Source organism: Hippoglossus stenolepis, chromosome 21, assembly GCF_022539355.2.
Source record: "Hippoglossus stenolepis isolate QCI-W04-F060 chromosome 21, HSTE1.2, whole genome shotgun sequence".
Classification (NCBI taxonomy): domain Eukaryota; kingdom Metazoa; phylum Chordata; class Actinopteri; order Pleuronectiformes; family Pleuronectidae; genus Hippoglossus; species Hippoglossus stenolepis.
In genome coordinates, this window is record NC_061503.1 from 4510490 (window position 1) to 4529234 (window position 18745).

General features: G+C 43.4%; 1 protein-coding gene across 1 annotated transcript; it reads right to left on the reverse strand.

Annotated features, from left to right (window-relative positions):
* Positions 1-13081: 13081 nt before the first annotated feature.
* On the reverse strand, positions 13082-16391 carry tob1b (transducer of ERBB2, 1b). Its single transcript, XM_035145728.2, has 2 exons — positions 16153-16391; positions 13082-15203 (listed from the first exon to the last, which is right to left on the reverse strand). The coding sequence occupies exon 2, from the start codon at positions 15046-15048 to the stop codon at positions 14041-14043; it is 1008 nt and encodes a 335-aa protein (XP_035001619.2). The 5' UTR covers positions 15049-15203; positions 16153-16391; the 3' UTR covers positions 13082-14040.
* Positions 16392-18745: the final 2354 nt, after the last annotated feature.

Consider the following 18745-nt stretch of genomic DNA (forward strand, 5'->3'; position numbering starts at 1 on the left):
TGATTTCCTACAGACATGTACAGTGTAAAAAGAATCTGTGGGCACCTCACAACTACATGTACCTTCACCACCTTCACACAGTCCTGTGCTCTGATTGGCTGTAGTTGTCACCAATCATCTAGATATTTATCCTGCTAGAAATGACTTTGGAGAATATAATTATTATAATCATTAAACGCAGATTTTTTTTGGACACTTCCTAAAGTCGTCTGCAACAGGAAAATCAGGCCGCAAATCGTGCAGTGTGAACTTCCTCTGTGTTGATGCTAAGCTAAGCTAACCATGTCCTGACTCTGCATTTTATTACACACACAGATATGAGATTGAAATCAATATTCTATTCTCACTCTCAAAAATGTCAAACTATACCTATAATATAAAAAAAACAAAAAAAAACACTGTTTGAGTATGGAAAGCTACTAGAATAATAACAATTTAAATATTTACTCTGCCAATAAACAAAAATGACTTTTAATTTGTAGTAAGGAAATGTTGTCATCCACACCTTTGGTTTGTAATTTTGCTGAAGCACTAATATGTGGGCCTTGGGTCTTGATTGAAAACCTACAGCTGACAGACTCATGAGAGAATTGACCTTCTCCTCTCCTGCTGCTCTTGGAACCTCAAAGGCATCTTAACAGCCATCACCGCAAATGATTCATTGGCTCACCAAGTGAGAACAATACACGCACACACACACACACACACACACACACATACACACAAATGCAGGTCTAAGCCAAGTGGAGCGAGTCACCTCAGAAGGTCAGGGTATGGAAAGATGGAAGGTGACACCTCCTGACACAGACCCCACCCTCCAGTCACCGCTCTGTATCCCCTGTGCGCCACGGAGCTGGACAATGAGGAGGATGATGAGGGTGCAGTACACACGCACGCACACACACACACCCCGGCCAGAGCACGTAGCCACATCTCATTCTGACCTGCTCTCATGTCTCAGGTTGATGCAGAGCTCAAATCCCATCGACACAGACGGCCAGGTGTCAACGGCTGTGCGCGGAGCTGCTCATTTCCCCCGCTGATAGCCACGCCAGCAGAATGTAACTCTATTGATTTGCTATTGCAGGAGGTGTAGAGGCTATAAGAGAAAACATCACTGAAAGGGCCGGCACATGGGAGGACGAGAGGAAATAACACAAATTTGACAAAAACACTTGATATGCAACATGATCTCAGCTCAGCTCCCGAGCTGCTGATGAAAAGCCCACTAGTGAGGGAGAGGCAGAGCTGCCTGAGAGCACAGAGCAAACACTCTTACACCAACAAGTGAATAATAGAGTCATGCTGTGTTATTTTTCAAATGCCTCTCACTTGGTGTCTGGTTCTTTACCGGCCGACAACTTCGAATTTTGCGAGGGAGCATAGGCATGAATGCAGACTCCGGTGTTCGTCCGTGCCACTGTGGGTGCAGAATGTAAAAACTAGCCCTCACCCAATGTTCTACCTTTTCTCCCAGTTGTACTTCCTCTCTCACCACCCTCTACAGGATTTGCCACCTGCTCCTCACCTCTCATTCCTCCCTCATCTCTCCTTCCACTCTGCCTTGTCCCTCTGTTCCCCTCTGATCTCCTCCTCTCCTCCACATCCTCTCCCTCCATCAGATGGTAGCATATATGTATTCGCCCACTGCCGTCGGCTAGGGCGACGCTTTGAACCCAAGGATGAAAGAGCTGATCCTGTAATGAGAATCCTAATGCCGAGAAACTGTTTGGCTCAAACACACAGACACACACACACACACACACACACACACTTTCACACAGAATAAAGTGAATTTTACAGCGCTACTCTGCTCACAGCTCGGCTGCATGTCTAATGCGAGCTATTTTTGAAATTCTGTTGCTGCATGAAAGTTGCGTTAAAGTGGTTATGCAATTTCAAAGTATCACTTACGCTTGTTAAAGATGGATTGCATGCATATGCTCAGAGCACAGAACTGGCCTTTTTACAGAAGTAAACAACTGGCATGGGTGTTAGCAGGGCTTGTATCTTCTAGTTAATAGTTACTACACACTCACTGTGATGAAACCCATCAGCAAAAACACTTGTATCACAGCCTCTATTCATTTGGCCTCAAGCTCATCTGTACATGCAAGACAGATAAAGTCTTATTTTCATAGGTTTGGCCAAATTTCTGCTGGTAATTATATTTTTATACCTACCAAGTCATTTCTGGGAATCTGTCCATATCAATAAAATTTAATCTAACACAGTGGGACAAACATGGATAGACAACCACTTTGAACCTGCTTTAAAGGATCACAGTGTAGCTTCCAGTTATGTCATAGCTGACATGGATCTCTTCAAAAAATAAGACTAGACCAGCTACAAGGATACATGTACCATGTGGGGATGGCAGGAAGTGGGACTGGTTGGTTTGGGCTCCGTGATGAGTTTCTCGAGGCGGAGGAAATTGATGATTGTGAAGAAAAACATGAAGCAGGACTTCAACCGCACAAGAGCTTCACATCCAGTAATGAAACCAATTCGACCATATCTATAGTATATACCAAAGAATAGAAACTCTGTGAGGAATTTAGTAAAAGTACAACAAAGATGATATGACTAAAATGTCCATGGTGCTTGGGAGGTTGGGCAAACTGGGGTAAATAATATTGTGACGTGAACATGATGGAAGAATAGTAACTTGTCAAACTAGATTATCACTCAAATTCAATTAAGCCACATCAAATCGATATCAGTCAACTTAATATGCCTGGTTCATCATCAAGACCCATATCTCACATGTTATGTGTGGTTACAGAAAGTGATTAAAAAAATTCATGAATCTGTCCCTTTGTTCAGATCAGCCCCCAAATATAAATGGTTCTTTCTTGGGTCTAAATATTGCACATGTACAACAAACTACACACTTGTTTTGGCTAACAGATTGGCGAAATTTTGCCTATTTACATACATTTCTTTTAGCTCCTCTTTTGGCCTCCACCAATTACTGATGTTTTTGCGCAATCTCCTTGGCGAAGGAAATGAGGATGAATGAAATTGTGTTTGGATCAAATGTGTTTTACGGTGGACGACATTATACTGTGACTTGTTTACTTCACCTTAAAGCTGCTATGACCAATATTGTTAGATCAACATCGGACCACATGACTACTTGTGCGGTTTCTTGTAATGACGAACCCACAGAGATTTAGCACATGACTCCCCTCGGCTCCAGAGAGCTTTATAGTGTCTTTATGTCTTTAAGCTCATTGTTTTGGTTTTCTCAACCACAACATACATTTTTTGTTCTTTACTAACCACTCTCATAAGCACTGTTTAAGAGATGTTTTAACTTTGTTGGTGGTAGGTTTTCCATGATGGTTGTATTGACTGACAGCTGATAATGTAATGACTGTTTGACTTTTTATGATTGCACCTGAGGCAATGTCATTTTGTGTTATTTTGAATTAGATTGAATTCAATTATCATATAATTACACTTCACAGAGGTTTTTCCATCGAGTGGCATTTTTAGCTGTCCTATCTTACTCAGGCATAATAACATCCCTTATGGTTTCCAGCAGCTGTCAGAGATTGTGTTGATGCTGAAAGGTTCTAATCCGAACCACGTGGGAGGAGGAGAGTCGGCCCTGGATGTGTGTCATCCTCCTTTGAGTGTGTCAAACTATCAGGAATCAGAAGGATGCAGGAGCACAAAATGTAGCGAATCAGTAATTGTAAGCCATGCAGTCATAGAGACAAGGAATTCAGGATATTGTGGAACCAACAAAGGATAAGGTGGATGGTACATCCTTTGAATCTCAATTTCTATATGACTGTGCTCCTGAGATACAATTGTTACACTGAAAATTCATTTGCAGGACTTTTAAAGCTCATGCACAGTCAACTGTCAACATCAACAACTAATCATATGATGATGTATTGGATGTGACAACAATATTTAATATGTGAAATCATATGATAAGTTTAAAAGCTAAATTGGAAGATTTTTGTGTACATTCTCAGGGCCAACAGTCAAAGAAGATTTCAAATGGGTCAATATTGCAGAACGGCTCGGAGTTGGAGTAGTGGATTGAAAGCGATATCGACCCACAGAGCAACGATCTGAGGCTGATGTTACTCCAGCCGACAGATTTCCCAGCAGCACATGCTCTTGAGGTGCCCTAAAAACAGCACAGATGTGAATCTTTACAATCCACCTTGACCTTTTGCTGAATATCGCGTAGGGCATCAGAATGCCATTTACTCTCTAAGCTAGTGAAATATTTAAACGGCGGGAGAAGGCTGGTGAAAGTACAGCTCTGACTCCTCGACTCCATTTCTTTTCTAAGAGAAATATGACATCAGGAGCAGACTTCTTTTTTTGATGTGGACCATAAATGAAACATGGCGATGAGGTGATGGAGCCACAACACAGACAAACAAAGAGCATCTTGGTCTTCACATTTATCATTTACTGCCTCTGCAATCAGAATTTAAACAACCTCTCCCGCTCTTTTCTGAGAGCAAACACTGATGGTGTTCAGAAGCGAGCTGCTTTTACATCACTTCTCTGCATTTTTGTCGATCTAATCACTCCTCAGTCCATCGTCCTTTTAAATAATTAAGAGGGGCGGGATAATCAAAGGCAGAGGAATAGTGTTGGATTTTTTCTAACACTCCCCCAGTGCGAGTGACCACCCTGTACACTGGACTCACACATATGCGATGGACGCATCGACCGAAACGCTGCATGCTGATTCACTTTGAATTGGGTGACGTAATGTGTTGCCTAACTGCATTGTGGTTCCTTTGCGCCATGTTGCTCACGCTGAGGACAGCAGAAGTTGAGCAGAGGTCAACTTTTCATGCTGCAATGGAAACACCAGTCAAATCATGTTCAAATGTGCGAATGTTAATGTGAAAGCAGAGGGAGAGGTGCTGGCTATACACCCCATTGTGTGTGTTCATCTGGTTCTGGATTTTATTTCCCGTGTACTTCTCTTTCGCATTGCATTGATAGCTGTGTCATCAATACTAAAGTAAGCCTTTGTTTTGTTGTGTGTCCCAAGCATGAAACTGTGATTGTTGTTATGACAATCTGCACCAACACCAAGTGTCGAACACACCCACCGTCAAGCATTCATGCAACTCATAGTGTGAGTCCTGCATTACCGCCCACTGTGAGACATACAGGAGGTGTTCTGAAAGCCTAGGACTTGTAAATCAGTTGCTGTTGTTAAGCTGTAAAGCACATACATTGTTCACAATACAAATACTCTTTTCTTCTGAAATGACAAGAGCCAGCAAGCAGATTGTATCAGCTGTAGCTGGCTAGTGAATCTTTATGCTTATTCCACGCAAACCTTTCAATAGAGTCAGACTGATGGCTATTTACACTAAATAATTCTAAAGAGTAAGCCATTGTCACCACTTAATGATCCATAGGTGGGGCCCAAGTGGCAAACCACTATGACGTCACCTATTAGTTTGTGAACTGCTGTTTTGAAGCCTTGAGTTTGGCATTTTTTCTAGCGCCATCTTGGTTTATTGAAAACAGAGGTAACCATATTTGGAGAAGCAGGTTAGTCAAGCAGAGCTCTGACTGAGAGCTCAAGAACACGGTACGGCAACCTACACCTGCGACCTGCACCCATTGGACGATAGGCGACTAGCTGTCAATCTCACAGTATCAATAATGTAACATGTAACTCCACAAAAACAAATAGCTAATGAGATACTGTTTAGGTCTTGGATGTGACCCTTTTCAGTTTATATTACAGCAGACAAATGCAGTATGTAATCGATTACTCAGAATTTTGCTCTTCTGTTATTCATTTTGGAAAGGCAATGTGACACTGCCCATGCCCTTGTGATAATATCGCTCTACAGGCCAATACAAGACCCTTCAGCATGTGGTTCATCCAAAGCTTGACAGACAGACAATCTCTGTTCAGGGTTTAGTGCTGAGGATGATTTCTGGCGTGAAGCTCATAATGAATGATGTTTATGTATCAGCAGAGATGTAAAAAAAAAAATGATGGGACAGACACAACAACAAAGACTCAGACTTCTAGATCATGTGTTTTTCTACATTCAATTCTCCCTATTCCATGAAATTACAAAATCTAGAGCGTGAGGAAACCTAATTTGGAAGATGTTTGGAATTTTCCTAAATAGGCTACAGCTGATTTTAAGAAGTAGACTGTACCAGACAAGTATGACAGAGCTTTGAAAGCCAACAGAGCCACTTCTTAACTTCGTGAAATTCCTTTCTCATGTCTTAATGCTGCACATAACACTGATACCATGTATTTGTGCCTTATCAGTCACCTGATAGGATGCACAATAGAGAGGTCTGCATAGCAACAACAGCAAAATTGCAAGGGTCTGGTCTTTCTCATATCAATCACCCCCAGCCTCCCTCTCCCCCTCTTCCCTGGTTCTGTATCACTATTGCAATTTGTGAGAGAAAGTTAGCCTGGTGTCGGAGTGGCCAAAACAAATGCAGCCTTATCTCTACGGTGCAGAGGCAAGAGCAGTTACACACAAACATCCACACACAGAGATTAGAGAGGAGACTGTGCCTGGGCTTCCTATTATTAGAGCAGAGGTTTATGGTCGGAGAGAGCTGCAGGGAATCACTGAGATTAAATTACACAGACGGGGAACATCAAATACACGGGAAACTTCCCAAGCTCTGGAGAGAATGATGGGGTTCGGATGAGTCGGATACCGGTGCGGGCTGAGAGAAAGATGTATTGCAACAAACCCATCTCCATCATGCTCGGTTGTCCTTAAACACGCCACCAAGAAAGGCCTCATGAGAGGTGTGGCCACAGTAATCTTACAAATGTGCCTCATCACAAGTGGGCCTCAGTGAGGAATAGATACCATCCTGTGGTCAGAATGTCACAGAGGCCGACTCTAAAATGATCTTAAAGGCATGGTTTACTCAAATTACAAAAAACATAAAAGATGCACATTGTTTTCTGCTTTGCCATTCCGATCATTTTGGTTTAATAAAAAAGGTGGATGCAGTTTTGCATGGTGCTCACAGCATTGAAGATTAAGTCATATTATAAAAATTCCTCATCAACATTCCTTCCACAACACCAAAGCTTGTCAGACTATAAAAGCATAGCTGCTAAAATACTTTTTAGGGGCCACGTAGACCGCGATGGCCGAATCAGAATATGACGGTCTGGTCTACAGAGGACCTTGGTGATTGTGTCCAGCTTGTCCCACACTTATTGCTGTGGGACAAGCTGTCACCTAGCAACAGAGCTGCATTTGGAGATGATAAAACATTGTATTACTCCTTGTTTTTTAAACGTGTACTATTGTCTGGTTGAGTTGAAGCCTGATACTCAAGCATCAGGACGTCTCGTCGCTTGCCGGCTCCATTACCTCTTTAACAAACGATTTGTCAGCAAAGCACAATGAATCTTGGCCTGAGACGGATCCAACCATTAGAGCTCTCGTTTCTTTGGGATGAAAGGATGCATTTGTTGGTTGCACTTGAAGGATCCATCGAAATGGGACAGCCTAGTTTTCAAATGCAGCCTCTAAAGAATGTTTGCACTCGAATTAACATTTACTGCAACATGAAAACAGTAAAAGCAGCATTACTTACATTTTTGGTAACTTGGGTATAGCTTGTTGCATTTTATACACACAATGATAGTTTAAATGTATCCTTGTTTACTAATTAATTCAGCAGTCACAAGGGAACTAACAGAAATGGAGACAATTACATTTGCATATCAGTACTTGATAAAAGATTACTTTATGTGTACAGTAAAACCACTGGGCAGATACATCCAATCCCTTTTTTCAGATTAATGGAAACAGTGGACCTAAATCAAGTTGATCTTGCCCCCATTATCTCCAGTATATACCACTGTGGAAACTCCTGACACTGCCATTTTCCCACTGATTCTCTGTATAGGAGAAAATACCTGTGGGACCCTGAAGTGTTTTCTCAGCCTCCCACATCATAATAAACAAGGTTATACCTGTGAAGGCGAGACATTTCCAGAGCATTTATTTCCTTCACTGAATTACCTAATTCAACAGCGGGTGCACTCCTTTCTGCCCCAGCAAGCACTTGTCAGCATGAAGAGGTGAAGGAAATGTGTTGTCATGGCTACATGGTTTGCTATTGATGTAGTCAAAAAAAAACATCTTCGAATCTCACTCCTTTGTCTCTGTCTCGTCCTCACACTCTTTTTCTCCACCAGATATGCTCGCTTTTCCAGCTTCTTCTCATACCTCTGACTTGAGAGGCCAGTTTTCATTACATAACTCTAGAGCAGGATCCACCCGGGTTCCTTTAAAAGGGTATTAATTCCTCTTCAGGCGTGACGTCAGCCCTGGTTGTGATGCAGGTGCGAGAGGAAAGAATTGCTCCGTGCTCTATTAGCATACAAGTCGCCCCTGCTGTGAAGCCAGCCACGGTTGGCTGGCTGGAGTGGGAGGGAGGAGGGGTAGTATGAGAGGAGAGGATTCTCCTGTGATGACGCAGAAACCCTGCAAGGTCTATTTTTAAACCTATTGAAGTGTGCGCCACCCTTTCGATACTGTAACCTTCAACTGCGCCTTCGAACCAAAACAAACAGAGACAGAGCGAGAGTGCAACTGCAAGAATGCATTCCACCCTTTGCTTTCCTCTCAGGCTTATAGGGCCACAATGAAATATGGGTTATGACGCCACGTTGCTGAGATGTGGTGCTTTTGGGTTGAATGATTGTCTGGCTTGGAATAAGAATAGGGTCGAATGGATGATCCCCACTAAAATGACTTGGCAGCACTTGAAAGCGGCGACTGACTGAGGTTCTGTCCTGGCCAAACACATCACAGCCTGTGTTCATTAAAGCCTCGGCTCGGGCTTTATCAGTGAATAACACAGACTGGATGGAGCTTCCTTATATCCTATTTATCTTCTTTATCTCTTTGGTTTTTCTTTTTTATTTCCTTATTTCAAACAAGTGAAACGTTAAGCTTCCTTGAATTGCAGATGTGCCTCCTGCCAGTGTGCCGGTATCTCCGGCCCACGAGCCTCGAAAATGCCATCGCCACGCTGTACATGCCAAACTCAATAACCAGGAACAGGTGCTATCACCACTTCCTATCGTCCATGAAGGCAACAGTCCTGATCACGGACTTAATATAGAAGTGTGAGTTCTGATCAAGGTCAAAACGTACCAGCACCTACAGACAACCTGAGACAGGATGGAAAAATGGAAAATTCTCCATGAATCACCTCTGTCCCATTGATCTAAAATCCTCATCTGGTATCAACTACGATTCAAAACATGCTGCACTTCCCTCCCAGCTCCTCTCCCTCTTCCCGGGTATTGTTCTGAAATACTTGGACCCATCTGTCTTTGTTTGAAGCCTTGTGATACACACTGCTGTGTTAAAACACAGTAGACATGCACCATCTGCACTTTAGCATGACTAATTCTGGCTCGCTCTTTGCCTTGTAAACTCTGTGTTTACAGCACATCAGCCATTTGGCACCTCAAATTGAGGCTTAAAACATGTGTTTGTTTGAACAAGTGAAAAGAGTCTGCCTGTGTGGCATGTAATTCAGTTTAATTCCTTCCATTGCACTTTTTCTTGCTTCAGTAATTGTTTAGCAGTGAAAACATGACTTTATCTCATCTCATCAGCATTTGTGGTTATTTGTTCCTTAGTGGTCAGCTTTAAAATGCCTTTCAGTTTATGTAAACAGAGGAAGGATGTGAAGATTTGAATCTTAGAAACAGTTGAATACCTCATTGTAAAAATTTTATTCTACTGAATACTTAAAGGGACGCTTTGGCATTTTTGGAAAATACCCCTCAGTTTTGCCAAGAGTTACATGTGAACGTTGATATCCCTCTTGTGTCTGTATGCCATAACCAACAGCTGGTTAGCTTAGCTTAGCACAAAGACAGGAAACAGAGGGACACTGCTGACCTGACCCCAGCGTTGCCAGATGGGAAATGTTGAAGTGTCGTACCAGAAGGTTCAAATTATAGTATTTTGAGGACAATTATCATACGTGAGTGGGGATGGGATGCTCAATACTGACATTTCTTAGCTGTGAAAGACGTCACGTTAGAAGAGATGCGTGAACACAGATGTCACCCATTATCATCCATAATACTAAGTGTTACAAAATGATCAAATTATCGTACATCATGCATTATTGATCAAACATCGTACGGAGGGCAAAATGATCATACAAATACGATAATTATCGTACATCGGGCAACACTGCCTGACCCTATATTACCAACAACCAACTTTCTCTAAATTTGACTCATCTATTCATTCATCAGTTTAATTTGTACAAAAATCTCTATAAAAACAACACATGTTCAGTTTTATATGTTGATTTGAACACAGATTAAATAAACACATTAACACATAACATGTTAATTAATGAGCTGTAGTTGTAGATAGGTGGGTTTGTTTTTGTCTTCAGACAGCGCTAGGCTAGCTTGTTCCCTCTGTTCCCAGTCTTTTTGCTACGCTAAGCAAACCAGCTGCTACCTGTAGCTCCATATTTAGTGAACATGAAAGTGGCCTATTAGCCAAAATATCTAAAACTTCCACACTGTCACTTCACAAGTAAAATTATTATTATTATTATTATGGTTATATATTTTCCTTTGCATGGAAGTCACGTTACATTCAAACAGAACATTCCTGTCAGCTGAGAAACACCCTCAGGTGCAAACACCAGTCCTACATTTTGAATGCCCTGCTGGGTGTGTTTGTGAGAGAGAGAGAGATAGAGCACGATAAGGACCAGTGTGTAATATGTGAAGCTCATGTCAGGAAAATAGCTGTGTGACGCAGGGGGAGAGCACACTCTGGAACAGACAAGATGGAGTCACAGCAAGGCAACACCCCGTACCCTGGGAGTCTCCCAGCTGGTGTGACACCAGACCATCTGTGGGCCTGTTTATCCCAGCAAGCTGAGGTGGTCATGTGGAACTGTGTGTGCGTGTGTATGTGTATGTGTGTGTGTGTGTGTGTTTGAATATTGTGTTCCACTGGAGGCTCAAACAACTTCAATACCTATTGAAAAGCAACAATTTGAGCTGGTACAGGCCGACCCAATTAATTATAGCCCCGCACACAATGCAAAATGGGCTTTGCTGTGCAGAGTTAAGCGTTCCAAATATAGAGACTGAGTGGACAGTATTAGAGTATAATGGCCACCATAATATACTGACATTACACTCACTTTTACACATCCAATGGAAAACTGCACAGTCTTAGGAAGTTGACAATAAACCAAAAAGAGGTGCGTTATCTGACTGGAAACCAGTTATGGAAACAAAGACCGGTATCTCTTTGCATACTGACACAGCATCTACCAGGAATGTTTTATGCCTCTGCGTCTTACAAGGGTGGAATCGCAGCCGGCTCAAAAATCTCTCTGCACTCTAATCCTCCATGGGATACACCTCCGAGCTGCGGAGGAATTCGTTTGCGACGCCGGCGCTTCTGGGCAATTTATTTGCCACACCAAGCTAAACTTAGGGTTGGATTTCATTGCCAAAAACAAAATTCAGAGATACTGACGCACTCTTTACTTCAAAGCAGTGGAGGAAGAAGTACTCAGGTCATTAACCTTATCTTCTGTTGTGTAGCTTTGTATGTATTTTTATATATTTCCTTATTCTTTTTCCCGAGAATAATAATATATTTCCGTTAATTTCTTAGTCTCTACAAATATGTTTTTCTGATTCTGAGCACAAAGAGCTCTATTAATCAGGAAAAAGAAAAGTGATGTTGTACTGTGTCAAAGCATTTCCATGTTGTAGCATCTCAAGGTGGAGCTACTTTGAACTGCTACTGTATATAATCAGTTTAGTCCAGGGGTACCTCCTACTGCAAATAGTCACAAAGAAAGAATCCTTCCTTTTTATCTATAAGATAAGGGATACGTGTACCTCTGTGGGCATCTTAAATGAAACCATTTAAAAAGATTAGCAGGGAAATCAAACTTTACTATAGCTACTCACATCTCAAACATTCACATGGTACAGGATCCACTGGTTTAACCTATACAAACACTTTGTGTTTGTTATTTTAACAGTAACTCTAAGTCATCTGTAAAGTACAAGTTCAAAACTTGTCAAATGAAAATACTAAAATAAGTACAAGTACCTCGTAGAGTTGTACATTAGTAGAGTAAATGTACTTGGTCACTTTCCACCAACACTGCTATGGATGTAGTGTTTTCACAGCATTACAGAACATACAGAATCCTAGTAGTTGCTACACTGTGAGCTGGGTCAGATACTTCGGTAAATAAACACAATCCAGTCAGTAATGAGCATCTAAAACCGGCTCTGTGTGCGTTCAGGCACATAGGTTTGCTCGGCCTTAACAACACCTCTGTGTACATAACAAGTCTCTGACAAGAGGAGGAGGAAATGGTTTAAGAATAAAAACACAAGCTATTTTCTCCTCGGACCTTTGAGTCATACAGAATTGCAAATGTGATTATGTCTTCTGTGAGTTAAGCTGCTGGAGCTCTAAACCTGGGTGAATGTTTGGCTTGTTCTTTACTCAACTCCTTCCTTCACGTGACATGGAAGCCCATGATACAGCCCACCTCAGTGATTACTACACACTTCTACTGTAACTGATGCCCGGCGGCCTGTAAACACCAACATGTCCAACTTAAAATAAACCAAGACCGACTGGACGAGGCTTTATAATGAAATGTGACGGCTCGCTCTGGTACAATGAGCTGGACAGATCATTAATAGCTCTCCACCTGTCCTCACAGCTGTGATGTCACAAGGCTACACCCCCGGATTACTGAGACATTAACCGCCACCTTAAAAAGAGAAAACCTGAAAGTTTACAGCACATGAGCTCCAGGCCTTATGTTGCCTCACAGTTAGCACAGTCACGTCTCCATTCTTTTAATACTTCATGTTGCCATCATGACAGAGTGGCAACTCCCAGCATGTGACTGTCACCATTATCTGCTCAGGCTGAGGACTCCCCGGTGGCAAAGTCTGCTACTGGTTAAATATTAAAAACACAAGTCAGTGTAGGGTTTAAACAAGCAATAAATAAAGTGTGCTTTCCACAGATCATGTTCAACTGTAGTTTATTTTATTAAAAAGACCAGGGTGCAAATATGAAATTAAAAAAAATAAAGACAAGCATATCATTTTTAAGCATTTAATACAAACTTAACAATATAAACTATTTCAGTCCCTCTTGACATGTAAGACACTGACTCAAAATACTTTGTTATACCGTATTTTTTTTATCAAGTATTGCACAATGTAGGTACAAAATTAATATTCATACGATTACATTTTTGTCCATAGTATAGCAAAAATCTTTTAACCTCTTAAACAGAAAATACAATTCATCTTTCAGAAAAAGCAAATATTCCTACACTTTCCACCACTAAGGAATACTCTGTACACAATCTTTAGAATATTTGATGTATTTTTTTTTTTAAAGATGGATTTCTTTAACAATTATCTTTAAAAAAAGAGAAAAAATAAGGAAAAGCTGCTGCAGCCATCACAGATCACTGGAGTAGTAAAAAGATATAAATGCAACACCATGTCATAGAAACAATATATACTCTGATATCTTACAAACTCTGTACTAAATTAAATTATACAATTAGAAAAAGACCAAGTAACCCCACTTAGTAGTGCCAATCCATAAAAATCAGCCTTGTCTTACCACCTTTAAAATACTGTAAGAGGCCAAAACTTGAAGCTTGTGTTTTCTTATTTTTTTACTTTTTAGGAGTATTTTTTCTCAACATAGTAAAAAAATTTGTGCTTGGTTGGCAAAAAGGAAAAAGAAAAACAATGATGCATGTTGAATTGAAGTAACCAAGCTTGGATGTGTTTGTACAACAAGCTTTCAGTAGAAACAAACTCAAGGGGGCACAGTAAAAACACCCTTGGGCACATGCGCTTGACTGAATAGACACTATCCTTGAAAGTCCAGTTTCTAAGTGTGCACTTTGTTTTTCCTTTTCTTTGAGCCACCATCATTCATAAATAACATCTTGATGATGAGTTTAGTTAGCCATGACTGGCTGGAATTGCTGGTTAGAATACTGCATGTTGCTCAGACTGAAGTTGAGGCCATCCATAAGGGACTTGTCGTTGAGGCTTCCGTAGGCCGCGAACATGTCAAAGGCATTGTTGTACTGCAGAGTGCCGAGTCCCAGGGAGCCCTCCCCGGGAAACACGGCTCCAGGGCTGGCCTGGCCCTGGAGGCTGGGGAACACAAACTCCTTTGCGTTAGGAGAAAGAGCAGAAGCCTTCTGTTGCTGCTGCTGCGGACCCAGGCCAAGCCCGTACAGTGAGTGCATGGAGGTGGAGATGGCTTTCTGCTTCAGCAGGGTGTTGACATTCAGACCCAGATTATTGGTAGGGGAGGTGCGGGCCACCTTGCTGCTACTGCTGCTGTTGTTGCCGTTATTACCACGGCCGCTACTCTTCATTTTAGTGGAGCCGAATTTGGTGGCGGCGAAGGTGGCAGTGGTGAAGGTTAAGGGTTGGGCAGAGCGTGGCATGAAGGAGGGGCTCACGGCAGCGGACTGCCCAAAAGGAGGGGAGGGAGAGCTGGACTCTGAGGAAACCCCGACGGGGTCGCTGATTGGCATGAAGACCTGGGCCTCAGGATTAAAGCTGTTCTTAATCTCCTTGTCCAGCTCAGACCCATTCTCATTGTTATCATCCACATATAGCACCTTGACCGGTCCCTTCTCTCCAATCTGGTAGGAGACTTCAAATGGGTCGATCCACACGCTAAGATCCTGAGGGAGATTATTCCGGACGTCTTCGATGTCCAGCCCGCTCTCTTTGGCTGCCAGCTCCACCACGGGGTCCACCTTCTCCCCTACATGGATGCACCTGAACCCTGAACCCTTGTATGGCTTATCCGGATACCAGTGGCCTTCATATTTCTTCTTCAGCTGCCGCTCAAGCTCCTCGCCGAAGATATTCACGCGTCGTCGAGGGAGTTTGTTGTATAAATAGGAAATAATAAAGTTGAGTGCTACTTGAATTTCAAGCTGCATAGCTGCTTCAGTGGCGAGGGCGATGATTCTTTTTTCGTCACAGAGTTGCTTTTTCGGAGCGCGTCAAGAACCTCCAAGGTGGCGATGATGGGTGTGATGAAAAAACGTGCTGCCAAAGCGGATATCCTTGCTGCAACAGGGTTAGATTCAGGATCCTGAAAACACAGAAGGAAAACCACGTTCAAAAAATGGATCTGCATCATCTCAGCACAGCGTTTACACGATCCACTGCCCCCCCCTTCACACAGCAGTGCTGCATCTCAGCGGTACTACATTATCAACAACTATAAATAAACACAGGCCACTGACTCACAGACGGTGTCAGCAGTGTGTGCTCCCCAGCGGTCTAGTGTGACAGATAAACGCAACCGCGGTTGACCTCTGCGGAGGGCGTCGGATCTGATAGCAGGTGTCAATAGTCACAAGGATCTCAGATCGGCTCGCTGGTCCACGGACATGTTGAGGCATTAAAAAAAACAAAAAAAACAACCCTCAGGAAGGGAGAAAAGGGCTTTTACGAAAAAGACGTATCCGAGGCGATTCTCGAGCTACAGTTGGGCAGAGGAGGCACGTACGAGCCTGCGACGAGAGCTGCTGTTACATAATCGCCATTCAAAGTCTGACCACGGCCACGAACCCGTTTCTACAACACACAAGTTTATTTTTCGCGACGATGAATCCCAACGACTCTCCGTTTCCCTCCGCGCGAGAGAGAGAGCGAGAGAGAGAGACACGACCGAGCGAGTAGCATTGGCTCGTCGGGTTAAAAGAAGGGTGCGAATGTAGCACGTTAGCTATCTAGCTGCCACATACTGTTAATGTTCAGCCCGAGCAGCTGCTTATCAGCTCACAGCGTCAGACACACACACACACACGCACACACGACGACAGCGGCCCCAGAGATGGAAGAGTGGCTTTCACGGTTGGTGCTGGTGTGGATGCAGAGCAGGCTACGTAGCATTCTAATGAGCTGGGTGGCAACACAGGAGGGGGGACACAGCACAGTTCACAGCACGCAGCTCGAGATCCGTGAAGACGCGGACGCTCGGTTTATTTTTACTGTCAGTGAAGAACAGTGTTGTGGCGACGTCGGTATTCACTTACATGGAAACGCACTGCCGCTCCTTGTCGCACTCAGTCCACAGTCCGCCCCGGTGAACGGTTAACACTCTCAGCCGCTGGTGCCACTCTCTACAGGAGATACAAAAAAAAAAGAGGCAAACGTCTGCTCTGCTCCAGGCGGTGTCGCGTCTGTGGGGTTTGATTCCGACTCTCCGGGTTTGAACAGCTGACTCCCCACAGCCTGGGAGTTTTTACAACTCTGCCCTTTAAAGCCCGAGCTGGCTTTGATTTTATAGTTGCTCCTCCGCCACGGACACGGAGGAGGTGGTGATGCGGCTCGCAGAGGTCAACACCCAGTAGTGTGCTCCCATTGGCTGAGGGCCGCCCTCGTCATCGACAGCTCCCCCAGCGGCCGCTGTGATTGGCTGATGTCGCGCTCAATCAGCCGCGGGGCTTCTATTTACGGTAGTGGTTCGCCTTTCATGTGCTGTGGACTATTTTACTCGAGCAGCTTTTAGCGAAAATGTCGCTTGGAATCACTGTTTTCGGGTCAAACGTGAATCCTACGATGACAAAGACAAGTGTTTACACTGATGTAGTGGAGAAGTCAAACATGTCTGCACATGTACATGAAGCTAATCCCTCTGAAAACGTCTCTGTGCTCAGAGGTTGTGCTTGGTCCTGCCTCACACCCATGACTACACAAGGAGTGTACTGCGATCATAATGCTCATTAGTGTATGTGTGTGTGTGTGTGTGTGTAATTATTGTTGTCACCTCAGGAAAGGCACCACATTTAGATCCGCTCCTCCTCCTACAGGGTTAACCTGAGCTGGATAGTAACTGTGGCGGAGGGACACACCTGTCACTGGTTGAGCTCCTCTGCTCCTCACCAATGACATGTTGAAGTTCCCTGAGCCAGCTGCAGCTGTGTGTCTGCCAGCCTGCCCTCACTGACAGGGCTGTTGATGATACAGCACAATCTCCCATTATTTGTATCAATACGGATGGAATCTCATAATTCCCACACGTGTGGATGTTGACATGCTTCTCTCACTGTGTGTTATTATTCTCATTGTAAGTTCTGTAGAAGTGAATATGTATAAGATGATCCCTATGCTCGTGCCTATGTGCGTTGCTACTTGTTTGCAGCAACTTTAGGGCTTCAGCTGTTCCCAGTCGGGCCTAAAGGTGTTTGACATCCACAGACTGTTCTTACCTAACATGGGCTGCCTGCATTGCGTGTTTGCACAATAAATACAATGCAGAGGGAAGGCAGGCTGTTCATTGGAGGGGGGGAGCTGAGACATTAAGGCTACATCCATACAACTCCAGCGTTTTTCAAACTATAACAAAGTCTGTTTAAACAGGAAGGCGTGCACATTCTGCCAGTTGCATCATTGTAAAATACAGAGTTTGACTGCTGCTACAACAGCTGTTAGCAAAGAAAACAGGGTCAGCCACGCTTGTAATTGATTATCAGTGTTTCCTTCTGCACAGGTAGCTGAGGGTAGTGCCGGTTGTTTTCTTCTGGAAGATCCTCCAGGTCATGTGATTGAAGCCTGACGAATCAGCGAATGTTGCCTCAGTGTCTACATCATTGTTTCAAATTAAAACGGGGCCAGTAGTGTTTCCAAACTTCTGAGTATTTGCATCTCTAAAACTCTGGAGTAGTGTGGACGCCAGGCATACCCGTAGCAGAGTTGATGCATTTCAAATGAAAATGTACTAGTGTTTATGTAGCCTAAAGTGCTTCCTGATTCAAAAACCTGCTCAAACGCTGTATGTCGGTAAATGGGAAATTAGAGGGCTGATATACAAGAGAGCTTCCAGCTTCTTGCAGGAATTGTAGCTGGAGCAACAGGGAGAGTTAATATAATTCCAGAGGCATATATGATTGGTGTGGATCAATAGTAATTCATTCAGACACTCAGTTGTCCAAATCATGGTCCTCGTGATGGCAGAAATGAAAAAAAAGGACACATTCCTCTTTCTTTGCTCTGCTAAAACGAGCACCGCCTCATATTACATTTTTCATTAAGACAAACGTCAGAGTGACATTGGAGAATCTCCTATATCCTTCGTGAGAACCGTTGCTTGAACGGGATGTATGGACTACAAAGAGAGGCACAGCGGGAGGGAGGGTTTCATGTCTCTCTCAGTCTGTGTCTGTATTCATTGAATCACCCCTTTTCTGCCGATATCTGAGAACAAGAGCTGATGTTTACATTCAACCCCCATATGTGCACATTTGTTTATCACAATGCCACAGTTGAAGTTTAGCCCAGAGCCACATCCCAGCGCCATAAACAAAGTGCTGTAAAATGCAGTCAGACCATAGCTGCAGGGCTGCAGGATGCTGCAGGCACAATGGAGAGTTCTTCCAACGTCCAGATTGAGTCTCAGCAGGCATGAGAGATGAGTCCCCTCCCGCTGCCGAGAAGCTGGTGTGATGGATGACCCGAGTACAAACTAAACACACCGTGGGGGCCTTGGAGACATACCAAGGCCACCAGAGCAGAGCTTTACTTCCCCCTCTCACGGCGAAAGGAAATGTGCGACTATGACCAAATGTTCAGACATGTTTCACTTTGCACCAGACTGCAGCGCTATTCAAGAGGACATCAATTTTCCCA

Coding starts and splice junctions, on each gene's coding strand:
- tob1b (XM_035145728.2), bottom strand. CDS start 15,048: ATGCAGCTTGAAATTCAAGTAGCACTCAACTTTATTATTTCCTATTTA.